The sequence below is a fragment of the Delphinus delphis genome, chromosome 5 (assembly GCF_949987515.2).
Source record: "Delphinus delphis chromosome 5, mDelDel1.2, whole genome shotgun sequence".
NCBI classification, from domain to species: Eukaryota; Metazoa; Chordata; class Mammalia; order Artiodactyla; family Delphinidae; genus Delphinus; species Delphinus delphis.
The window spans coordinates 103,075,679-103,101,948 of NC_082687.1; the positions used below are offsets into that span (position 1 = coordinate 103,075,679).

The 26,270-nt window shown below is 49.9% G+C and overlaps 1 protein-coding gene across 6 annotated transcripts in view; it reads left to right on the forward strand.

Moving 5' to 3' along the window:
* Positions 1-26,270, forward strand: part of EVC (EvC ciliary complex subunit 1) — an 83,388-nt gene that overhangs the window by 23,890 nt on the left and 33,228 nt on the right. For 5 of the 6 annotated variants that reach the window (XM_060012821.1, XM_060012822.1, XM_060012826.1 and 2 more), the window contains 6 exons: positions 3,419-3,517; positions 6,269-6,406; positions 9,086-9,244; positions 13,441-13,657; positions 15,395-15,543; positions 17,989-18,087. In XM_060012821.1, coding sequence (XP_059868804.1) covers positions 3,419-3,517; positions 6,269-6,406; positions 9,086-9,244; positions 13,441-13,657; positions 15,395-15,543; positions 17,989-18,087 — 861 coding nt within the window. The remainder of the gene's footprint in view (positions 1-3,418; positions 3,518-6,268; positions 6,407-9,085; positions 9,245-13,440; positions 13,658-15,394; positions 15,544-17,988; positions 18,088-26,270) is intronic. The other variant, XM_060012823.1, reaches the window with a different exon arrangement.

The following is a 26,270-nucleotide window of genomic DNA, read 5'->3' on the forward strand; positions in this document are numbered from 1 at the left end:
AGAGCAGAAATAAATGAAATAGACTTTAAAAAAAGCATAGAAAAGGTCAATGAAACAGTGGCTGGTTCTTTGAAAAGATAAACAGAACTGACAAACTTTTAACTAGCTTCACCAATAAAAGAAGCGAATGGGCTCAAATAAATAAAATCTGAAATGAAAGAGCAGTTACAACTGATACCACAGAAATACAAAGGATCATAAGAGACTACTATGAACAATTACGTGCCAACGATTGGACAACCAAGAAGAAATGGATAAATTCCTAGAAACATGGACTCTTCCAAGATGGAATCACGAAAAGAGAAAATCTGAATAAACTGATTACTAGTAAGAGGATTGAATCAGTATGCAAAAACTTCCCGACAGACAAAAGTACAGGACCAGATGGCTTCACTGGTAAATTCTACCAACACTTAAAGAAGATTTAATACCTATCCTTCTCAAACTCTTACAAAAAATTGAAGAGTAGGGAATGCTTCCAAACTCATTTCACTAGGCCAGCATTTTCCTGATACCAAAACCAGACAAGGATGCCAGAAAAAAAAAGAAGAAAATTACAGGCGAATATCTCAGATAAACATAGATGCAAAAATCCTCAACAAAATATTAGCAAACCAAATTCAGCAACAGATTAAAATGATCATATACCATAATTAAGTGGGATTTATTCCAGGAATGCAAGAATGGTCAACATGCACAAATCAGTCAACATGATATACCACATTAACAAAATGAAGGATAGAAATCATACCATCTCAAAACAGAAAAAGCATTTAACAAAATTCAACATGCATTTGTGATAAAAACTCAACAAAGTAGGTATAGAGAGAATGTACCTCAACATAATAAAAGTCCTTATATGACAAACCTGCAACTAACATCATACTCAACAGTGAAAAGCTGAAAGCTTTTCCTCTAAGATCAAGAACAATACAAGGATGCCCAATCTCGCCACCTTTATTCAACATAATATTGGAATTACTATCCAGAGCAGTTAGGCAAGGAAAAGAAATAAAAGGCATCCAAAATGGAAAGGAAGAAGTAAAGCTGTCAGTGTTTCCAGAAGACATGATTTTATACATAGAAAAGACTGGACAAAACCTGTTAGAACTGATAAATTCAGTCAAGTTACAGGGTACAATGTACAAAAATCTGTTGTGTTTCTATACACTAAAAACAAACTATAAGAAAGAGAAATTGGGAAAACAATCCCATTTACAATTCAATCAAAAAGAATAAAAGACCTAGGAATAAATTTAGCTGAGGAGGTGAAAAACTTGTACACTGAAAACTTGACATTGATGGAAGAAATCAAAGAAGCCACAAATAAATGGAAAGATATTCCATGCTCATGGGTTGAAAGAATTAGTATTGTTAAAATGTCTGTATTACCCAAAGTAATCTACAGATTCAATGCAATCCCTATCAAAATCTGAATGGCATGTTTCAAATAGAACAAACAATCCTAAAATTTGTATGAACCCACAAGACCCCAAATAGCCAAAGCAGTCTTGAGAAAGAACAAAGCTGGTTATGTCAATTATTCTTCAAAAAAAAAAAAAGCGCCTTACTACACAAATATGTCTAACTGACCTTTGACAGAGGTGCAAATGGAGTTCAGTGGAGGAATGATAAGCTTTTCATTAAATCATGCAGTTGGACATCCATAAGCAAAACAAAATGAACCTCAAGCTAAACCTCATACCTCATACAAAAACTAACTTAAAATGGATCATGTACTTAAATGTAGAATATAAAACTATGAATCTTTTAGAAAAAAAAAACAAAGGGGAAAATCTTTGGGATCTAAGGAAAGAGTTCTTAGATTAACACCAAAAGTGTGGCCCATAAAACGGAAAACAAATTGAAACTCATCAAAATAAAAAACTTCTGCTCTGCAAAAAATCGTGTTAAGAAGATGAAAAGACTGAGGCAATATTTTGCAAGCCACATTCTAAAAAAGGACTAGTACCTAGAATATATGAGGAACTCTCAAACCTCAATCCTAGAGTCTGTCATACAGAGTGAAGTTAAGTCAGAAAGAGAAAAACAAATACCATGTGCTAACACATATATATGGAATCTAAAAGAAAAAAAAAAAAAAACTGTCCTGAAGAACCTAGGGGCAGGACAGGAATAAAGATGCAGACGTAGAGAATGGACTTGAGGACATGGGGAGGGGGCAGGGAAAGCTGGGATGAAATGAGAGAGTGCTACGGACTTATATATACTACCAAATGTAAAATAGATAGCTAGCGGGAAGCAGCCGCGTAGCACAGGGAGATCAGCTGGGTGCTTTGTGACCACCTAGAGGGGTGGGATAGGGAGGGTGGGAGGGAGACTGAAGAGGGAGGAGATATGGGGAAATATGTATATGTGTAGCTGATTCACTTTGTTATAAAGCGGAAACTAACACACCATTGTAAAGCAATTATACTCCAATAAAGATGTTAAAAAATAATAATAATAATAGAAAAAGAAAAAGAAATAAGTAAACAATCCGATTAGAAAATGGGCAAAAGACATGAACAGATTATTTCACCGAAAAGAATATACGGCTGGCAAGGAAACACACACAAAAGCACATGAAAAGATGTTCAACATCATTAAGCCATTAGGGAAATGCAAATTAAAACCACATGAGATATGACTACACACCTATCAGAATGACAAAAATAAAAATAACAACGCCACCAAATGCTTGTGGGGTTGTAATGAAACTGGATCACTCATACATTGCTGGTGGGAATATAAAATGCCACTCTGGAAGACAGGTGATTTCTCATAAAACGAAATATACAATTACCAGGAGACCCAGCAGTTGCAGTCTTGGACATTCATCTCAGAAACACATATGTTCAGTCAAAAACCTGTATGTGAATGTCCATAGCAGCTTTATTTGTAATAGCCCCAAACTGGAAATACTCAGATGTCCAGCAATAGGTGAATGATTAAACCAATTGTGGACACAGCACCCTTGGACTTGCCAGGGTGTCCCTGCCTATGGAGGACCCTTCTTGGGTCCATGTCCATCCATTGAGACAGGGGGTTGGAGTAGATGACTTTACACATCCCATTTCTGTACAACCATCTCTCTGATTCTTTCCACAAAGAAGCAACCCCCCTTCGCCTCGTCTGTTTTCTTGACTCATGGAAACGGGGAAAGTGGGGGCTTCCCACAGAGTGGGCTCCTCATAGATATGTGCAGAAGAAATGAAGCATTTTTCTTTAGAGGCTTCATGAAAATGCAGTCCATTACAGGCCATTGTCATGACTTTTAATCTGAGGTCTTTTCCTAGAGCAAAAAGTGTGTGGGCAGTTGGGGGAGAGAGAAAGAAGGAGGTAGGAGAAAAAGGAGGGAAGAGAAATACCATTGTTGAAACCTTTCTCTTTGTTATGTTTCCCTTTTTGGCAATAGATGTTTATTCAGATTTTTAAAATGTGCCTCCTTGACCTTCTTCCTAAAAAGAAGACGGATGATGAATTATACCAGAAGATTCTCTCAAAACAAGAAAATGTAAGTCTTCAACCTATATTTCAAAATAACTTAAAAATAGTTTATTATGATATATAAAACACATTATAGTAAAGTATTTTTATGTATAAAAATAGTTTATTACAATATATACTTTTCAACAAATATGGTGTATAAAAGTATAGCTATAAACATAAAACTAACAGTGCGTGTTATTAAAATGTGGAAAAATATTAGAAGTAGAAAAAAAAAGGATGTTGGTCATACCCACTACTCAAAGAGAACCACTATTGATTCTATTTTCTGTACAAATGTGGGGTATTTTAAAATATATAATTCGCTTATTGGTTATAACTCTTCCTACTACTTTGCATTCTTCTCATTTCAGTCTTTTATACAAGCTTTATATTGTTTTATGTGCAGCAAAATGAGTCAGGGCTACCCTGGAGTCACAGTGGCGGAGATTGATATCCTGGTCCTGTCTTTCACAAACACTCAGAATCCTAGGTTGTTCCTTTGTGCAATGGGATTCTAATTCCCATCCTGTGGGATTACAGAAAGAATAAAATTTGTATGAAGCACCTAGCAAAGTAACAACCAGACCCTGATTATATGATCGCTGCCGTCATTCCCATTCCCACCAACACCAGCACAATCATCTTCATCATCATCATCGTCATTATTATTGTTTTATTACCAACACAGTCACCACCACCACTATCATTAGCATCATCATCGCCATCGCCACCACCATCTTTATTATTTTCATCATTGTCGTAATCATTCTTATTATGACCATCACCACTGTTATCATTATCTTCCTCATCATTCTCATCATCCTCATTACCACCACCATCACCATCCTCCTCATTACCACCACCACTACCAACATTTCATCATCGCCACCATCATTGTTGCCATCATTCTTACTCCTCCCATTGCCACCGTCATCCTCATCTGCATCGTTATTCTCATCCTCGTTACCGTGACCATCACCACCTCCACCATCATCCTCATCATCCTCACTTCTGCCATCACGACTTTCATCTTCATTATCATATCATTGTCATAATCCTCATTCCTTCCATCACCACCCTTATCTTCATCATAGTCATCATTACCATCCTTATCACTGCAACCATGAGATTTGGGGGACTGGGAGGAGGGAGTGTTTCTTCCTCACTCTTCTGGATTCCAAGGGGGAGGATTCATCACTCCCTTCCAGGGAGAAGGCAGTACGTCTTCATTTTTGTTAACATCATTGTCATCATCCTCAGTACCACCACTACTGTGATCGTCCTCATCAGGCGATGCACAGAGTGCTTTACACACATTATTTAATCTTCACAACAGCCCTGTGAGTGACCATCATTCTTTTTGTTTATAGCTGAGGAAGTTGAGGCTCAACGAGTTTAAATGACTCTCCAATGACAAAAAGAATGATAATGGTGGTGATACTTGTAATTGTACTAGTAATGAATGTCATATGGAAAGAATAAGAGCTTTGGTATCTGCAGGCCTGGGATCAAATCCCACCTCTACCACTTCCAGAGCATCTTAATTATGTCAGTGGCTACTGTTCAGTGGATGTAGTCTGGCCAGGGCTTTAAATGCATACTTTCCTATAATATTGACAACAGCCTCAGAACTTCTAGATGAAGATGAGAAGTGCCCAGAAATAGCAGCTGCTTTGGAGAGAAGCAGCATAGTGCGTGCAGTTAGAAGAGTGGGGCTCTGGAGTCAGTGAGCCTAAGGGGCCTCGCCTAGCACACCACTTCCTACTGGGAGACTTTGGACGAAATATCTCAACGTCCCATAGATAAGATTCCTCATCTGGAAAAGAACCCTCATTTCTCTCTTGTAGAGACGCTGTGAGAATTAGAAGTCACATGTGGCTTCTGCTTGGATAATCAATAATGGATTTGGACCCACACCAGTGTTGATGACATGTCAGTGAACATAGGTCTAGAGAAAACAGAACAGCCCAGAAAACAGGACAGAACAGAAAACAAACCCTCCACACTCCAGGTTGGGGTCTGAAGGACTCCATACATAGGGTTCCCCTTTTCCTTCTAAGTTCTGAGTTAATTAAGAGAAAGCATTGGGGAGACAGAGAAATGTCAGCTTCATCACTGAAAGGGGCCAGCTTGGAAGACATAGCTTAGGTGCACAGCGATCATGGCTTGCTTCCTAACACTGAATCCCAGGATTAGCTAAATTGCTTACTGGCAAAGCTGGGCCACCTCAGGCCTCCCCACACAGAAGATGGACCTTTGCTGCCCAGCTCACTCTGGGCTGAGGCCGCACCAGAGCAGTGGCCTCCCCTGAATGGTTCATCCCAAAGAGGAAGAGGTTGGGCAAGCTAGGGGCTGTGCTCACTTCCTGCTTTGGAACCGCCAGTCAAATACATATCACTTCCTCCCTGGGGTGTACTAAGTAATCCTTCCCCATGGAAACCAGAGGAGTGGGGAGGAGACATTCCATCCCACACCCCAGATGTCATGACATGTTCCCGGACTTCACAAAGATAGGAAGATACTATTTCATTGTTTTTAAAATATGGCCTGTTTTGGGGGGATGAGGGAAAAACTATAGAAGAAAATATGTAATCCATTATTCCCGAGGCCCTTTGATGATTTTTATCATCAGTCCTTCAGTAGGACAACACCCAAAGCATTTAATTATGGTTAAGAAATATTTTATGATAATGGGGTGAAAATAAAAGCATTTCTTCTCTAGAATTTAAGATACATTAGGTTTTTTCTATATTTACCTTTTTCTTTTTTTCTCCAGGATTTGGAGGAATTAGAAAAGAGACTTCAGGTCAGACTGTCAAACACGGAGATGTTGGGTGCTGGTGACTCTGAATACATCACCCTGGCAGATGTAGAAAAGAAAGAGAGAGAATATTCTGAGCATCTAATAGCTAATGTATGTGGTGGATTTTCCTTCCCATATAAAAAGCGTGGTTTCTGGGACAGTTCGTTTGGCGAGATTAAAGAGATGGTACCTAGAAGCATGTTTAATACTAGAATTCCCTGTTGCATTCTGCTCTGGAGCCAGGGATCCAGTTTCTGAAGTTAGTGATAGAGAAGGTATAATTAAGGGGCCAAGATTTACTGAGGGAGTCTTTTTTTCCTCTTAATGAATTCTCCTTGTTTAAATTTTACATCGATCTTTTTATCATTCAAAGCAAAGATCACTCTAACCCTATGTGTCCTTACCGCCTTGTGGCTTAGAGCAGATGCCAGCTGCTAACTTCTCAAACTCCAGGCATCACTCATAAAAGCGTGTTTTAAATTCTAGAGAGGATGGCTTCCCTCAAACTCTCTTTTTTGCTTTGAGGTTCTACTACCTGCTGTTCACATATTACAAATTAAACAAATATTTTCTTGGCACGCAGGTGTTGTGTTGGACTCTGGGAATTCAAAATGAACTTAGACCTGGCCCCGCCAGGGAGATGCCCAGGCCTGCCTGGTGGGGGGGACTGACAGGCGAACGGATGAGGACTTTGTGGGTTACAAGTGCCATGATAGATAGAAGTATGGGAAGACTGAGGTACAGTGGGGAGAACGATTCATTTTACCCCAGGGTTGTGAAGGTCTTTGTAGAAGAAAGGGTCATCGAGAAGCTTTTGGAGAGAAGTGTGGATGGATGCTGTCCAGTGGGTGGGCAGAGAAGGGAGCCAGGGCTACGAAGCAGGCTGAGCAGGATAAAGCCGGAGGTCTTCCCTGAGGGTTTTCGTCTCATGCCAAGGAGATGGGAGTCACTGAAGCAGCAGAGGGTGGCTTGGCCGTGTTTTAGAAGGACTGCCCAGGCTGCTGTGTGGAGGGTTGTTAGGGACTTTGGGGATAATCCAGTAGGAATTTCAGGAAGGCAATTGCAGTAGGGATGGAGAGGTAAGAAAAAGTGGGAGAGCTGATAGGGTGGTATCTAAGGAGGTGGTGGGAAGAGGAGGGTATAGAGGATCAGGTCTACAGAAATAAGGATCCCAGAAGGAGAACAAGTTGGGAGGGAAGATGGTGAGTGTGGCTTGACATCCTGAGTTGGAGATGCCTGGGGGTGGAGAGTCCCCACTAAGCTCAGGTAGGATCACACGGAGAGCGGGGATATTCTCGGGATGAGATGGCTAAGGGAGGGCACTCAGCCCAGATTCTGGTGGTGCATGGACTCCCCAAAGCCGTGGAATATTTTGTCCGTGTCTGCACATTTCAGGCAGAGGATTGATCATTCTCATAAGAGTCTCTGAAGTATTGGTGTCCTTCACTAACTGAGATGCTTCTGGTCCAGGGGTGTGCGTGGAAGGGGTAAAGAAAGGAGCCTCATGCCAGATCTTGGATCTTGGCAGCACTGAAGGAGCCGGAATCAAGGAGAATCAAGACAAGAAGCAGAGTATGGACCTTTAAGAAGCAGGAGAAAGTCAGGTCATGGATGCCAGGGGCATCACGAGTTTTTCAGAAGAGCGGAGTGGGCATCCTCGTTCTCTGCGATGGGAAGAGAAGAGGCGAAGCTGCTTGGATGTAGAGCTCTGGTTCCGGGTGTGCAGGAATTCACAGATGATAGTCCACATTCTCTGATAGTTGGAAAGGAAGTCGTCTGATGGGGCGAGAGGGGGCGAGAGCCGGGTGCGAATGTGAGGGAGGAGGTGGCCAGTGAAGATAAAGGGTTTGCTGAGCTGCCACGAGGCCCTTGAGACAGGACAGCAAACTTACGAAGAGGTGCTGGTTCGCGCAGGTGTGGGTTTTCTCCTGACCCTGCCCAGCAAGCAACATCCTTCTCAGCATCTGAGAGGTGGAACCAAGATGGAGAAAATCACAGCTGTGGGACTTGAAGGGACCTGCATCAAATATGCCTCTGCTTCTTGTTGCCTCTGTGACTCTTGACGAGTGACCTAACTTCCTGAGCCTGTTCCCTGTACCTCCGATACATATTTTATCTAGAAATAAAATGCGTGAAGGACGGAGCCTGGCTTGTAACCTGAGTGCCGTAAAGGAAAGTTGCTATGACTATGGGCATCGTTGTTCTTAGGGTCTGGAAGGCTGCAGCGACAAAAATTTAGCCCCCAACATTCTAAACCACTTGGCGATTCCCTACTCTGCTCCTGATAAGATGGTGGAGAAAGGAAAAAGATTTGAAGGCAAAATGTTTTTATGGTCGTCGTCATCTCTGTCATATTGTTCTTTTATACTTTTAGGACAATAATCAATAATTAAATGGCCATTCGTGCTTTTATTTCCAGGATGCGTTTAATCCCCTTTAAAGATCTGGAAGCTTCCAGGAGCGCATTGTGGAATTTCATGCACCCGCCCCGCTCCCTACCCCACTGCCGGGCAGTCTTTCAGCTGTTTGAGAGATTCATGGTGCTTGCCTTTCTTATCAGCAGCCCGTTGGTGTTTGCTGAAAAGCCACCTCCAAACTGACTGGCACCTACAAAGAGAATGGAGAATGTGATCGTTGCCAAGATAACTTTCTCCAACTTGTAGAATTGTTTCTAATCTCAGTTTGTGATAAGGGGTGAATAGTAATGCCCAAGCCTGAGCCGGACAGCTTTAAAGCTTTCTTAAATAAGTTTTCTCCCCCCACCTCTTGCATCTCATTCTCATTTCACAGATGGAAGCTTTCTGGAAACAGATGGAAAACATCCAGCACTTTCTGGTGGACCAATTTAAGTGTTCCAGCTCCAAAGCCCGACAGCTCATGATGACTCTGACAGAAAGAATGATTGCAGCTGAAGGGCTATTGCGTGATTCTCAGGATTTGCAGGCTCTGGTAACGCTGGAGGGGGCAGGGAGGGAACGTGATATTCAAACTAGAGGCGTGGAATCCGGAAGCTTGGAGCATCGTCGGGGTCATTAAGTTCAAAACCTGCAGATTGTAGAAAGGGATATAGAGGCCAGAGAAAAGCGGTGTGTCCATCCATCCCTCCATCTATCCATCAGTCATTTATCTGTCCGTCCATCCATCTAACCATTCCTTCAGTGGAGAGACTGGCCCGCCCCACATCACTACAGCATAGGACACTGGTGGTTCTCAATCCTGGCTGCACGTTGAAGTTATCTGAGGAGGTTTAAATAGTACTGATGCTTGGGTCCAAGATGGGTCCCCACCCCAAAGATTCTTAGTCTGGATTTTTTAAGGTTCCAGGTGACCACAGTGAGTAGTCATAGTTGATGCTCACTGGTGTGGACGGAGCTTTGGTTAGCTCTCCTGGACGGCCCCATGTACCACCTAGGGGGCTTAAAATAATGCCCATGTCCTGGGCCTCTTACACAGAGATCCAATCTGATTGGTCTGAAGTGGAGGACCTGGCATTGCTGTTTTTAAAACTCCCCAAACAATTCTGATGTATAGCTGGGAATGCAAACCACTGGCGCAGAGGAATCCACAAATCCAAATCTGACTTTGAATCTAAGCTTAGCCACTTGAAGCTGTGTGATCTCGAAGAGGTTACTTAACCCTTCTGAGCTTCAATGACTGTACTTAAAAAAGGTGGTCTCAGGAGTTGCTGCAGGCAGGGCCCGGGGAAATGCTCGGTCACTGCTGGGTTTTGTTGTGGAGGTTTCGGTCTAGCCCTGCTGTGTGCAAAGGCCAGGGCACCTACCCACCCATTTCCCCTTCCTCTGACCTTGAGAACTCATGAATTACATTTCAGACCTGTGCACCTGCCCAGGGCACTCCTGACTCAGAAACCTGCAGCAGCCGCCCTGCCCTCAGCTCAGAGACTCAGCTCCTCAGACTCCGCACAAACTGCTCTGCTTCTCAAAGTGTGGTCCGCAGACCGGTAGCATCAGCGTCACCTGAGAGCTGGTTAGAAATGCAGAATCTCGTCCCCCCTCCCGAATCAGGATCTGCATTTTTAACAAATTCCCAGGTGCACACAGCTGTTTGAGAACTTTCTTTGCTTTTGCTTGTCACGTACACGTATAGTTTCCTTTCCCTCCTCCGCACTGCTGAAAGACACACAGATATTTCATCCCCGAAGAGCAGAGGAGCCAGCTAAGCGACTCACCTAGGACTCCCATGTTGCCTAATGATATCGCTCAGCCTGTGCCCCAGGCTTCCTGGTTTGCCGTCCAAACCCTTTGAATTGGATTTTGATTTGATAATGCTGCCGATATGAATGCTTATCAAAGAGAAAGATCTTTTTCCTTTTATTCTTTTTTTCTTTGTATTTAATTATTATTCCATCAGCAGGATATTGATGCAGAAGAAAAACGTATCCTTAGCTGACTCTGGCCCGAGTGTTAGCCGGTCACTTCCACATAGGAAGAAGGGAAATAATTTTCTCCAGGTTATCTGTAGGCCTTTCCTTCTGTCAGCATTTCATGAGCACCTGCCGTGTGCCACATCCTGTTACAGGAACAGTGTTGCAGACGGGAGCTAGAAACCTGAGCTCATCCCACAGTTGCCTTTTATTAGCTGTATGACGTTGAACAGGTTACTTAACCTCTGTGACTCAGTTTCATCATCTGTAAAATGGGAATCTGAATAGCATCAGCTCTGAGAGTGTTAGAAAGTGGACAACATGTAGGACCTTTAGAACAGAGCCTGGCCCAGGGGAAGTGCTCAGTATGTGATACGGATTAGACAATGGCAGGCCAAGTGTCAGCAAACAAAAGAGACGTAAACAAGTCATCGTAATGATGTGTGGAAAGAGCTACAGTCTGTGTTTGTACAGAGAGGGACGGGTTGGCTCTGCCTGTGTGTCAGAGTATGTTGTTGATAAACTCCAGAAGAATTCAAATTCTCAGGCTGCAGGCGTCTGAGAACTCTGGCCTGGGCAGTCGGAATGTGTCGCATGGAGTTGCTGAATATCAGAACTGGAAGAGCCCTGGAAAGGGCCCCAGAGGTCATCAGAATCAGCTTCTAGGGATGCTCGAGAGAAAGAGGATGGTAGGAGGGATGTGGGGACCTGCTGTACGTAATTATGACGACAGCTTGCATTCATGAGCACCTACTGTCTTCTGGTTGCTATTTTAAGTGCATTACCTATTTTAACTTATTTAATGCTCACATCCACTCTGTAAGTCAGGCGTAGGTGAGGACTCTGTGCCCAAGGTCATGCAGGTCTGGAGCCAAGTTTGAGCCCGGGCACGTCTGAGGACTGGCTACAGCTCTCAGAGCCAGCGGTGGCCCCCTCGCCTCCCACGCAAGTCCCTTTACTCCTCCCACCTTCCATCTGATGCCCCTCTGCTCATGCTCGCCTCTCGACTCTACTCCCGTCTTTCCTTGAATATAAATCCAGAGGCTGAGCTGTCACTCTCCAGCCGGGTGGCGTGACCGTGATGCCTTAGAGGTGGCTGCTCTGGGCACTGGGCGCTGTCCCCCACGCCCTGAGCCTCGCTGGATCCCTTGCCGTCCACACCTGCACCGAGCGCTTATCCTCTTGCGCCCTCTAGCGGTCATGGGTCCGCTGACGGCCGTCGGGCTCATGTAGTTGGCGGAGAGGAAGGTTCAGAGCCGCTGTCCCTGGGCTATTTGGGTGGCGTTCCAGAATAAACCTCAGTGCTCTTGTCCATAACTGGGGGATCATTGTCCTTGCCCTGTTCACACGTTGCTCAAACACAGACCAATGCAGTTCAGCAAACAGTGAGCCCCAGGGCTGGTTACTGGGTGTTGCAGGTATGGCCGCTGTCTCAAGGGCTGTCAGTCCAGCCTGGGACTGTCCCTATGCTTAGACAGAGGCACAGGAGCAGCAGAGACGAGAGGAGGGGGCCGTGGAGGTGGAGGGGGTCAGGGAAGGTGCCACACAGCGCGTAAGGACGAGCAGGACCTGGCCAGGCAGGGGAGTGAGGAGGCCGGGAGGGTGTTGCAGTGTGTGCAAAGGCCGGGTGTGCTGGGCAGCCAGGAGCAAGGAGGTGTGTGGGACGAGGCTGGAGACTCAGCCAGGCTTGGTCCTGAAGGGCCTCGTGCACCGTGCCCAGAAGTTTAGACTTGGTTTGAAGGCAGTGACTGCAGGGTTTGGGCCCCAGGATGGCAGAGCCACGTTTGCACCTCAGAAAGGCCCTCTGCCTGCCGGGCGTGGGGGGGGCGGGCGGGGTGGAGCGGAGCGGGCAGGTGGGAGGCTGGCAGAGCAGGTACTGCCCAGGGCGGAGGTGACCTGGGCCTGAGCTGGCCGTGGCTCTGGGCCAGCTGGAAGGAGACGCAGTGGAGGGGTGTGAAGGAGGCCAGGGTGCCGGCGTGGTGGGGAAGAAGGGCGGAGGCGAACTCAGGCCGCCGTGCCGGGGGTCCTGGGGGCCCACCCCTAGGTGGGAAAGGTGTCCTTCTGAGGCGCAGGGCGTGCAGCTTTAACGTGGTGCACGTGCTCTCATTCTACAAGGTTCCTGGAGCGGCTGCTCTCTGAGACGCGAGGACAGGAGACGCAGACTGCAGGGTCCGCCCCTGCCCCTGGTGGACATGTCCTCCACGGGGGAGGCGTCCTGTCCGAGAGCCGTGTCCTAAGTGAAGGACAGCGTGGCAGGGCAGGCAGGCCTGTTCTAAAGTCTGACGGCCGGGGCCCCCCTCCAGGTCAGGCTTACCCGGCAAATCTCTTTAATCCCCAGCACTCAGGTTCCCGGAGGCTCGAAAGCCAAAGGTCCCGCGACCTTTATTGTTTCTCTAATGTCTCTCCTCCAGGGCTGTGGAGGCCCGAGGCCCCGTCGACTGGGGGGGGATGACAATGGGAAAGGGGGACTTCCCTCTTTGGTCGTGTGCATTTATTAAATTCCTCCCCAGAAGCCTGGCCCACTCACCGAGTACCCAGCGCTTTCCTTGTGTTATGCGGCATCAGCCTCACCACGTCCCCGTGCGGGACCATTTTGTCCCCATCTGAGGCACACACACGAAGCTCGTGAGAGCGGTTTGGCCTGTGCTCTGCTCCTAGGGAGGTGGGGCCCCAGGACCAAGCCCGTGACTGTTTACAGACCCTCATGGCCAAGGACTGACCCAGGGCGTTCCAGCCCCTTGTCGCCTGTTTCTCTTCTTAGGACGCCCTGGAGAGGACAATGGGGCGGGCACACGTGGCCAAAACAATCGAGTTCCTGAAGCTGCAGATCCGGGAGGAGACCAGATGCCGCCTGGCCGCCATCTCCCACAGCCTGGAGCTGCTGACCGTCGAGGGGAAGCTGTCGGGGCGGCAGAGGGAGGAGTTGCTGACCCAGCAGCACAAGGCCTTCTGGGAGGAGGCGGAGCGCTTCGGCAGGGGTGAGCGAGTGGGCCAGGCCCGGGCGCCCGGCACCCCGTGTGTGCTGCAGGCTGTGTGGGCCAGGGCTGGTGGCGGCACCTGCAGGCGTCGGGAGCAGCTCCCGTGAGGCTAGCGCAGGCTGCCATCCCAGGTCACCTCCTCGGGTCCGGGATTGCACATTGCCATCAGTGATTCAGGCTGCCAGAGAAGCACCCGGAACATGCAGAGGGCGAAGGAGGCGGGAACGCCCGGAAGCCCTGCATGTGGCCCGGGGCCCGGCTCAGCTGCAGGTGGGTGAGCGTGGACAGGGGTCAGTCACGTGGGGCAGGAGAGGGAACCCAGCGTGGCTGTTTCCCACACGTGCTGCTGCTCCCGGGCCGACCCTGGGAGATGGGCAGATCAGGGCTCAAGACATCAAGGGCATCTGGGAATTAGTCCAGGTCACACCGCTGGTGGGACCCGCAAGAGGAAACCCAGGTGTTTCACCTGCAGGAGGTGACCACGTGGAAAACTTTCTGTTGGCTAGAACTTTGGACCATGTAGAATCTGAATGCATCTGGCCTTGGGGGTCACCACACACAGTGGTCTGGGCTTTATCAGTGGGAAGCGAGTGGCTGGGATGGGATGGTGAAGCAGCCCCCTAGGTGGGGCTCTGTTGAACTTGGACAAGATGGGGGAGACAAGGAGACAGTCAGGGCTGGAGGGAGGAGTCTAGGCAGAGGGAGGACTCCGGTCTCTCCTGGCCACACTCTTTTCTTTGGTGCCAGAGGCTAAACAGATTCTCAGGTCAAACCTAAGGAAGTGTGCCTGCCTTAGGCCAAGTGCAGAAGGAGGTGTGACGTGTGTGTGTGCGTGTGTGTGTGCGTGTGTGTGTGCGTGTGTGTGTGTGTGTGTGTGTGCGTGTGTGTGTGTGTGTGTGTGGCGGTGGGGATGGTGTGAGATGCTGAAACCAACACTTCCGAGGACTGCAGACCTCTCGTCGCCAGGCCCTCACTTGCTTCAGCAGCTTCTTGCTCAGCATCTCCCCCAAAACCCAAGTGGACAGAATCTGACCAACCTCGTCCTTGGCGCTACTCCCAGGAGCCTTCTCCGGGGTCCCACGCTGCGCGTGCCCCCTCTTCCGCCCACCCCCCCGCCCTGCCACCGCCCTGGCCCTCATGCAGCATAATTTCTTCTCCTGCATTCCATGAACATCTTGAGAGCTGGGCTGGGTCCTGCTCACTGGTAGACCCCAGTTGCTGGCCCTGTACTTGGCGCACTGCTGGGGCCGAAAGACGCAGGTGGGCTGAAGGGTGGTTTTAGGCCCCGCCCCTCTCTCCCCAAGTTCACCTTCCCCTGCCACAGGGTGCCTTGCCCTTGGGTTCACCCTGCTTCTCTTCTGCTGATCTAATAACTCACCCTGGCAGTTTTTGAATCTCGACTCCAGTCTGACGTGTCACTATCTTCCTGAAGACTCAGGCTCTCTGTACCCTGTGTCACCTGTCCCTCCCTCTGCCACCTACCCCTCCCTCACACTCTTTTCTCCGGGAAAATACCCCTTTGTTTACTTCTTGGTCAGGTTGGCCGGCCGCCCTGCACAGCAATTACATGAAACCTCTTATGTTGCTCTGAGTCCTGGACCCCAGGGAGAGGGCCCTGAATGATAAAACCAGAATAAAAAGGGGACTTGCCCCAGAGTTTCTGACCCTCCACGTGCTGGCAGAAGCAGCCAGTGGAGGTTTCGCCGGGGGAGCAACCTTGTTTTATTTCAATTTCAGAGTTTGTCCAGCGAGGCAGAGACCTGGTCAAAGCGTCACTGGTTCACCAGGCGGAGGGGATGGCAAGGCTCACGCTGGCCCAGCAAAAGGAACAGAGGAGCTTCCTGGCCACGGCACCGCAGACCGCCGACCCCGAGGAGTTCCTCCAGGTGACCTGCTCCTGACTCGCTCCCACGTCCGCGGGCACAGCCGTCCCAGGGAGCCACGCGGGTTGATCAGGGTGGCAGGAGGGGGCTCGGCCCCCCGCTACTGCGCTTGGGAAGCCAGAGGCCTTGGCATTTGCCATTCGGGAGGTCTTTCCTTGCCTCCCACCTGTCAGCCCAGTCACCTTAGCCAGCTCCCTTGGGCTCTGCATCCCTAGCTTCCTGGTCTGTAAGCCAGTGGCTCGAGCAGCACCGCCCTCACTGGGACGATGGAAAGACGGTGGGAGGGGCCGTGGAGAGGGCTTCACACAGATGGCTCAGGGCAAGGGCCCAACCTGCGATGCAGACCAGCGTGCGATGTCCCCAGAGGGGACAGGCGTGTCCTGGATGTAAGGCAGGCTGTCACACAGGGATGGCCCCCCTCGCTGGGTCAGGTGGCAAGTCAGGGGAGGACCCTGCATGGGGGGCTGAGCAGGCAGGACCAGCGAGGTGGCCAAGGTAGCCAACGCTCGTGGTCTTGACTGGGAAAAAGACAAGGAGACCGGCTGGAGGGCAGGAAGCAAGGTGTCACCCTGCTTGAGGGATAGCAAGGGAGCTGGCGCCAGCACAGGCTGGAAGGACCAGGGCTTGCAGTTCGCAGAGAGAGAGCAGGACTCTGCCTCAGTTTCCCTGTTGGTGGAGGGGGCGGGGATAGGCAGGGCTGCTTGTCAGTGGCGTCCCCCAGGGTTGGTAAACATTTGGGCGCTGAGGCAGCAGGACCTGGGTTTAGATGCTGACTCTGCCGCTGTGTCTGAGCGACCTTGCTAACCCTCTGGCTTCCTCATCTGTGCAATGGGCATCATAGCACCGCCTTGCCGGGTTGTTGAGGCTCAGTCAGACCAGTAAGGGGCAGCCACGGCCTGACTGTGTCTCTGGGTCCTTCTCTCCTCGCTAGCATTTGCTTGTCTCAGCTCTGCCGAGGGGATGGCAGGACTGTAGCTGGGTCCAGGCTCAGGCCAGAGCCCAGACACTTGCCCTCCTTGGGGGCCGGCATGGTGGCGGCGGCTATACCCGAGTGAGAAGCCAGCGGCCAGAACGGAGGAGAGGTCTTCACGTCCCTGGTTCCCTGGTCCAGTGCCCTTCCGCACCCACAGAGCCTCCTCCCAGGGCCCACGCCTGGGGTTTCTGGGGTTTGTCATACCGTGGGGTGGGGGGCTGTTTCTGTCTTGAAGAAGATCCATTTGAAATGAGAGTGAAAAGATACGATTATACAGCAGTTTGTTACTCTGAGATTTCTAGGCCCTTCTCTCTGACATCACATTGCTCAGTGCAAGTCCTGAGTGTGGAAACGGTGACAGCGTCAGCTCTGCAACCCAGGACTTCAGCACAGCCAGGACCTGGTGCTCAGGAAACATGCTGGTGCTCAGGAAACGTGGGACCAAGGAGGGAAGGGTTGAGCGCATGCATGCATGCGTGCATGAAGGAATGAGGGAATAACTGAATGGACAAATGAATCAATGAATGATGGATGTAAGAACAAAGGAACACATAATTGAATGAACAAAGAAATGAATGAAGAACCAACAAATGAAAGAAAAGTCAAACAAATGAAGGAAGGAAAGAATGAATGAACACGTGAACAAATGGATGGATACAAAAGAACAAATAATTGAATGAATGAACAAACAACAAAAAAGTGATTGAATGAACAAGGAACTGATGAATGAGCACGGCCTTTGGCACCACGTGCAGCCCCTCCCTCTCAGCTCCCCTCCCACTCTGCCCCCACCAAGGCCAGAGGGTTCTAACTGCCTGGTCTCTGTTGCTGTAGCTCCTTGAGCTGGGACTGGGTTGGCCCCCCACCTTCCTTCCAGGGACCCCTCCTTGTCCTTCAAGACTCAGCTTACTCATTTCCCCCATGGGGCCTCTTCCCCCACAGCTGCCCCCTAAGAGGAGTCCACCGTCCGTGGTTTCGCCTTGCGGTGCCTTCTGCCTGTGTCTGGGGCACCTGGCGCACGCCTCCCTGTCACTCTGTTGGGCTCCTTGAGGTCCGTTGGTCAGAGCGGAGTCTGGCTGGCCACTGACCGCGCTGACCTCCAGTGGCCCTGCTTGGCCTCGGGCTCCACTGGGTGGGCCTCCCAGGGCCTGGATGGTGGTCCCCAGCAACTGAAATCAGAAAATGATGTCTGGGTGGCCAGGAGAGAAGGGTGACAGGGATGCTGGTCCCACCTTCTCCTGCTGGGTACACAGACAGAATCACAGTCTGTGGTTTTCCTGGAGGTCGAATTCACTGGTCCCGGCCTCAGCCACAACTCACAAGCCATGAAAGTCACATACATCCCTGTGCCTCAGTTTCCTTGTGTATAAGTTGGGGTGAACATCCTTCCAACCTGAGAGGCGGGGTCCGTTGAGGTTTTTCTGGGAAGAACATCAGCATTTTCCTTCCAGATTCAGCTCCCGTTTTACTCACAGGGTTTTCACGAGGTCCTGGAGAGGCAAAGGCTGAGTCGGAGTGACCTGGAGGAAGAGGAGGATGTCAGAGCCACCAAGGCCGTGGCCGCGCTCTGCCAGGTATGTGGTTTCCAAGTGGGACTGGCAGGAAAACCTCAGGATCCGGGCATGTGTGAGAACCTCACGTCCTCCTGGGCGGGGGACCCCGAGACCCTCTTTGGCAGAAACCAGGGAGGGAGGTTGGCCCAGGTCACATCTGAGGCCCTTTCCATTTCTGAGGTGCTCGGGACCCTCACCTCCAAATGTCCCTAGAGGCAAAGGTCTTTGGAAGTCAGCTCACCCAGGATGAAAATAGGCCAGCGTTTGTGGGCGTCATGAGTGTAGAGCGGTGATGAGGAAGGAGGGTTGGGCTTGAAACGGAGGCCTGAGTTTCAGTGCTGGTGCCACCTCTTTCTCCCTGGGCAACCTCGTGCAGCTCTGGAATGACGGCTGGCTTTCAGATAATAGGAAGAGAGCACCCGAGCCCTCCAAAGCCAGAGGGGCTCCCGGGATATGGCAGTGACCGAGACAGGCAGAGCTCCTTGCCCCGGGCAGGACCCAGAGCTGCTGGGAAGGTGGAATGTGGCCCCGGTCAAGAAGGAAGGTCACAAGTGCCACCGTGGTGGGGAGCACCCTGGAGAAGTTTCACCTGGACCCAGAGTGCTTGTGTCTGCGTCCTGGCTCTCCTCCCTCCTCGCTGTGTGGCCTCCAGAACATTACTTGGCCTCTCTAGTTCTCAGTTTGCCCATCTGTGAAATGGGGCCAGTGATGCCCATCTTCATGGTGGTGGTGTGAACACCAAATGCACGTGAGGCCCTTGGACAGCAGCTTGCACCTGGGACATGCCCAGTCCAAATTGGCTGCCCTTACAAAATCCCTGCTGACGGGTGCAAAGAGGAGGGTTGAGAGACATAGGGGTGAAGGTGAGGTCAAGGATGGCCATCCGCTGGAGGTGATGCCTGAGATGGGCTTTGAATCAGGAGGTGAGCTCCAAGTGGACCAGGAGTCAGGGGGCAGCCCAGACAGGACAGGAGGAAGGACAGGGAGTGCAGCCCCTCGTCATGATGGCGACTGTGTGGGGTTCAGTGGTGTCTGTGAGTTTTCAGAGGCTGCCGTAGCAAAGGACCCCAGCCTGTGCCTTAAACACAGACATTTATTTTCTCACTGCTCTGGAGGCTGGAAGTCCAAGATCAAGGTATCATCTAGGTTGGGTTCTAGTGAGGCCTCTCTTCCTGGCTTGGAGATGGCTGCCTTCTCACTGTGTCCTCGCGTGGCAGAGAAAGAGCTTGGGTGTCTCTTCCTCTTACAAGGACACCAGTCCTGTCAGGTTAGGACCTCACCCTGTGACCTTTCTTAAGCTTCATTATCTCCTTAAAGGCCCTATCTCCAGATATAGTCACATTGGGGGTTAGGGCTTTAGCATATGAATTTTGGAGGGACATAATTCAGTCCATAATAGTGTACCTCAAATTTCATGTCCACCAGGAACCTCAGAATGTGAACTTATGTGGAAATAGAGGGGCTTTGCAGATGTGATTAGTTAAGAAGAGATCATTCTGGATTAGCATGGGCCCTAAATCTAATGACTGGTGTCCTTATGAGAAAGTCATTGTGGAGACAGACACACAGGTAGGTGGCCGTGTGAAGACAGGCAGAGACTGGAGTGATGTGGCCACAAGCCAAGGAACACCTGGGGCCTCCAGAAGCCAGAAGGGGCAGGAAGGGTCCCTCCAGAACCTCCAGAGGTAGCTGACACCTTGATTTCTGGCCTCTATAGCTGTGAGAGAATAGACTTCTGTAGTCTTGGCTACCCAGGAAACTGATACCAGAGCCAGTCTTGTTCAGAGCCAGCCACTGTTGTAAGTGCTTTCTGAGTATTTGATCATTTTGTCCTCATGAGAATCCTGTGAGGCAGAAACTGCATTTTCCTTCCTTCACAGATAAGGAACCAGGAAGGATTTTCTTGGGAAAAGTGCAGGGTGGGATTCAACTTGTCAAAGCCCCAGGCTCCCAGGCGGGAAAGGAACACCACCATGCCTGGGGGGAGTCAGGACTCAAATCCCTGGGCTGGGAGTGAGCACACTGAATTCCAGTCCCCTTCTGGGCACTAACATGCTGTGTGACCTTGAATTGGTTACATAATCTCTCTGTGCTGGCCCAACCATCCTGCTCGAGTCCTACAGCCAACAAGCAGAGAGATGGGATCTAAAGTAAGTCTCTCTAACCTCAGTGCTGATGTCCTCGCCGTGACCCATGCTGCTGAGCGTGGGCTGTGAATCCTGCAGTGAGGACAGGCTCTGGACTCAGATGGCCTGGGGTCCAGTCCCAGCCCAGCCATTGACCAGCTGTGTGGTCGGCAGCAGGTTATCTAACTTGTACCTCAGTTTCCTCTGATGCACAGCAGAGTCTGAGGACCGCTGCCTTGGGGGGATGGGGTGAGAGTCCAATGGACTTAAGACTCATGGGCAGATGCCATTGATGATGCGCCCACCTGAGCTCTTGTCCAGCAGGGGACAGTGTGTCCAGCAGGCTGACACTTCCTCCTTGGAGCTGCAGTTAGAATCTAAAGTCTCGGTCGACTAAATGCCACTTTCGTCCTCCACAAAGCAAGGATAAAACACTGAGCACTGCTACAGGGAGGAAATACATGTGGAAGCGCCGCGCCAGTCTCAGTGGGTGGCAGTGAATACATCATTTTCAGTAAAGATTTGATGATGCTGATGTGACCACAGCCTCACGCCCCAGCAACGTCCTTAGGATATTGTACACTTGGCTTACCGTTGCCAGCCCGTTGAAGTTTGGGCCGAGGAAGTAAAGACGCCCTTGTTTCTAGCATCAGGAGAACCCAGCAGGTGTGCGTGAGGGGTGGTGGCTGCTGGAGTCTCTGTCTTGGAAGCAGGCACTTGGCAATGCCCTGCATGAGGAGGGGTCAGCGGCAAGGTGAAGGGGGGCCAGCAGTTCTGTGCATCTGTGCAGGTCCTTCTGAAAGCAATGGCCCAAGGCCTGTGCCAGCTTCTCTCCCAGAGTCAGTGCAGAGCTCTTTCCTATGATTCACGTCGTCTTTGCACATCAGGCCCTCTGGTACCAGATAACTTTGGTTTATTTTACATCCCTTAATTGTGGAAATCATTGCCTTGGGTATTGGAAACTGCTTTATCTGATATTTCCAAAAGGTGGAGGTTGGAATCCTCTGGTGTGGTGGAAAGAAGCCAGTTGGAAGATTGGAATGCTTGGCGAGGACATTCCCGGGTGGGCGCCCAACATTCCTGGGTGGGCGACCTTGGGCAAGAGCCTTAACTGCTCCAAGCCCATTTCCTTATCTGTGAGATGGAGACAGAGAGCCTGGTGACCATTATGGCAGCTCGGGAGGGCAGGGCTGAGGGCCTCACGTGGCAGGTGCTCAGTTAACACCTTCCCTTCTGCCCCGTCACTGAGCGTGTTGATCAGGAAGCCTTGAGCCCGGGGACGGTGAGCATGACTCTGGACCCGGGGCCTGGGGGAGAGTGTGGCTTCCTCGCCGACCAGCTGTAAGCTTGCGAGCCCGTTGGTTCATTCATTCAATGAATATTATCGAGCACTGCTTTGTGCAACCCACAGTCTCAGCACCGGGGCCTCAGCAGTGAACCAAACAGATAAAGGGCTTATTTTTGTGGAGCTGGAGAGACAGCAGCACATGTGGGGTTCCAGCAGCCGCCGCAGCAAGGAGGCCAGTGTGGCAGCTCTGGGGAAAGGGGAGACAGGTACGGGCTAAGGTCAGAGTCTTGTAGGGCCTTGCAGTCCATCCGAAGACGTTTGCATTGACTTCTGAGGGAGATGGGAAATTGCCGGCATGTTTTGAGTAGGGAGATGACTTGCCTTATGTTCCCAAGGATCCCTCTGGATTCTGTCTGGCGGATGGACTGTAGGGGGCAAAAGTGGAAGCAGGGAGGCCTGGGGAGGCATCGCAGCGGTCCAGGCAAGAGATGCTGGGGGCCTGGGCCAGGATGGTGCGGGTGAGGATGGTGAGGAGGCCTGGGCTTGGGGTCTGTTTTGATGGTCAGTATCTGGGTCTCCTCTTAAAATGGGGTTGGTCACTATCTGGGTCTTCATATGGCTATTCAGAGGTTTGGATAAGTTCACACATGCTAAGCATACAGAAGAGTGTGAGGCCCACAGTGAGCACTTAAATCTGTTACCATGGTCCTGGTTAGTATCACTCACCGTCTAAGCAGGTGTGTGTGCACATAATTCCCCCCTTTCTTTGGGCACTGATCACGATATTGTAGGCATGGCGGCTGTGAGATAAATTTGATCACCACCTAACGGTTCTCAGGCTGTAGAGAAAAGTGCATTTTTCTAAACTCCCACTGTCTCTTGGCCTCTAAACAAACAGTGAATTCTCATTTTGACTGAGATGGATGCCTTGTAGAGAGATTCCTGAAATGAGCCCAGAGTCTTGCTGATAATGACAGGCGCAGAGCTGAGTTTGCCACGGTTGCATCACAGGGTGCCCCGGAGACCTGCTTGTTTATTTGTTCATTTCTGACTGTCCTCCCCCTACTGTTTCTCCTGAAGGGCTCCTGGGGGAGTAGGGTGATAACAGCCCTGCCAAGGTCAACCGTCTCAGCTTCAGAGTCTCATGGGAAGTTAGGGCTGAGGAAACTAAGAGAAAAAGTGAAGCTCTGTCCTCAAAGAAGACAGGAATAATAATGGTCAGCACTCATGAAGTGTTTGGGAGTAGACCACCCTCGCTTCTGATACCAAATGCAAGTCCAGAGGTCCCCAGGACCACCCTCAGGTTCTTCATGTCTCTAGAAAGACTCATACTGAAAGCTGTTCTGCTCACGGTTATGGTTTATTACAGCAAAAGGATACAGATTTAAGTCAGCCGAGAGAAGAGGCACATGGGCAGAGTCTAAAGTTCTCACTGCAAAGCTCCCAGGTATCCTGTCCTGGTGGCGTCGTGGACAGTGCTCACTTCTCCTGGGAACAATGTGTGGCATTACACACTGAGCGTTGCCATCCAGGGAAGCTCACCCAAGCCTCAGTGTCCACAGTTCTTACTGGGGCTCAGTCACATAGATGTGGTTGACCACCAACGTGGCTGACCTTAAGCCCTAGCCCCTCTAGAGGTGGAGCTGATGCCACATGGCCCAAGGGCCCCACCCTAAATCGCATCACTGTCATAGATTGTCTGAAGCTGCCCGAGGTTCCCAGGTAAATAGAGACCCTCTTATCAGGCAGGACATTCCAAGAACTTACAAGTCACTTCTCAAGAACCGTGGACCAAGGCTAGGCCTCTCTTTCAGCAAGGTCAGTTCTTCACTGCACAGCACTGAAAGGTTAAAGTATTTTGTTCAAGGTCACACAGCTGGGGGCCTGGGTTACAGGCCCAGGGCTGTAACCTTCAGGTGGGGAGAAGTGATTTGGTGGACAAGAGGAAGGCGGGGGTGTGGAGTCCTTGCTGGGAGGGCTGCGGTGTGTTCTGCAGAATCCAGCTGGGGATGACACATTACAGGCAATCAGGCAACACTGATGAGTAAATGAATGGGTGAATCAATGCATCAGTGAATATATCAATCAGCTGAAACATTGGCATCCTGAAGATGGTGTGTTATTGCTGATAGAACAAACTACCACAACTTAAACTTAAAAACAACTTAAAAACAACGAGAGTTATTACCTTACGTTTTTGGAGGTCAGAAGTCCAAAATGGGTTTTAGTGGGCTGACGTGAAGGTATCGGCAGGGCTGGTTCCTTCTGGAGGCTCCAGGGAAGAATTCATGTCCTTGCCTTCTCCAGCTTCTAGAGGTGCCTGCATTGCTTGGCTTGTGGCCTCTTCCTCCATCTCCAGGCCACAGCCATACTCTTCCTGCCTCTGCTTCCATCCTACATCTCCTTTCACTCTGACTGCCTGCCTCTCTCTTTCATTTACAAGGACCCTTATAATTATGTGGGCCCCACTGAGATAACCCTGGATAATCTCATCTCAGGATCCTTGCTTTGCACTTAGTCCTTTCATCACATCCACAAAATCTCTGACTGTGTGGCACATTCAGAGGTTTCAGGGATTAGAACATGGACATCTTGGGGAGCCATTATTTTGCCTATCACAGGTGGGAAACAGTAAGTTTCCAAAGAGTAGAAGAAACTAGGTTTGGGAGAAATACCAAAACAATGATTTGGGGGCAGTGTTCTACTGGAAGTAGATCTTGAGAAGGAAATTGACAAGTGTAGGCACCATACAGCTCCTGTCACTGGAAAGAGGATTTCCGTAGGTGCTACAGAGGGTGAGTCAATTCCATGGTCCTTTATCAAGGTTAAAGTGTGATAAATCATCACTAAGTATGACAGGTCTGAGAAAGATAGACTGGCATGCTTATATCTACTTTACTGTAGCAAGCTACGGGAACGTGGCTTTTTGTTTTATTTTAGCAAGACTAGTAGAGTAATTCATTTATGTTTTCTTCATGTACAGAAGTAAAACTTGCCGGTGCCCTCAGGGTACCACTGCTACCCGATTATACCTCTCCCTCCTTTTAGTAATTTTCACAGTCAGCTCACCTCCCTGCAAAGAGTTGCAAAACTGCAAAGGAGAGAAGAGTCACCCAGGAATCAGACAGGCCAGGCTGTGGGCCTGATTCAGCTCTGTACCAGCTATGCGGCCTGGTCCATATCATTTAACCTCTCTGATGTAGGAATTCTTAGCTGCCTTCTTTTGTAGATTGACCATATGAAAGAACCCACTTAGTACCCCAGAATGCCACCCATAGCTCTCAGGATAAAGTCCAACATCCTTAACCTGGCCATGGTGACCACCCAGCCTGGCCAATGAAGTGTTCACGTGGCCTGACCCATGAGACCCATCTGACTTGGCCCAAAGGCCAACCTAGTCTGGTCCATGAGACCCACCCAACCTGGCCCATAAGGCCCCCTGACCTAGCCCACAAGGCTCATGTGACACAGCCCACTCACCACTTGTTTGGAGGCATGTCCCTTGCTCCCTGCCTTCCAGCCAACCTCAGACATCCCTCAGCTCCCCAAAGGTGGCCCAGTCCCTCCTGCCCCAGTGCCTTTGCATGTGCTCTTCTGCGGCCTGAAATACCATTCCCTCCATCCCCTCAGTTTGGCTTGTTCTCATCTTATCTCAGCTTACCTGTCACTTCTTCGGGGAGCCCTTCTCCGACTCCCCCTCAGATCGGTTAGATTCCCTGGTCTGTCCCTAGGGCTCCCAGCCTCCCTGTCATCACACTTGCCATAGGATATCGTGAGTTCCTGTGCGATGTCTGCCCCCTCACTGGGGGTGCGTTCTCTAAAGTCAGGGTCCACGTCAGCTTTGTTCACCCAGCGGCCCTGGCACAGAGCCTTCCTGCAGTAGGTGCTCAAGAGACATTTGCAGGATGAACCCGTGAAGGCTGTGAGGATATGACACCTTTACCCCAGAGCTTTCACCTTTAGGGCCCCTTCTGTCCGGTGTGGTATCACGTGATTATGACCACAGTAATGCTGTGCAACAAGATACCTCAAAACCCTGTTGCTGAAAATGACAGTGATTTATCCCCAGGGTCTGTGCGTCAGCTGGTGGTTGTCTGATCTAGGCGTGACTAACACAACTTGGCCACGCACACAACCGTCTCTACTCTTCCTAGGACCAGTGGGCTGGCCTGGGAATGTTCTCATAGCGATGACAGGGGTCTAGCCTCCAAACTAGCCCATTTCACCTCCACCTCATTCTGTTGACCAACACAAGTCACATGACTGACCCGAAGTTAAAGGGTTGGGGAGGCGCTTCCCACTCCCTGTGGGAAGGCGTGCAAGGTTATGTGGCAAAGGGCATGGCTCTGGGGGAGAGGAAGATCTGGAGACACTGTGCCCATCCACGCACACGTCTCCTGTGTCGCATGTCCTCAGGAAGCAGGTATCATTTTCCTCCTCTGTTGGGTGAAGCCCCAGAGAGGAAGAGAGTCGCCCCTTGTCACACTGCTGGCAAGTGACCCAGTGCAGGTGGGTTCCCAGGCTCCTGACCCTTGATCCAACCTACTTCCAGTTTTGTGGGTTTTTTAACATCTTTATTGGAGTATAATTGCTTTACAATGGTGTGTTAGTTTCTGCTTTATAACAAAGTGAATCAGCTATACATATACATATATCCCCATATCCCCTCCCTCTTGTGTCTCCCTCGCTCCCTCCCTATTCCACCCTCTAGGTGGTCACAAAGCCCCGAGCTGATCTCCCTGTGCTATGCGGCTGCTTCCCACTAGCTATCTATGGACTTATATATAAGT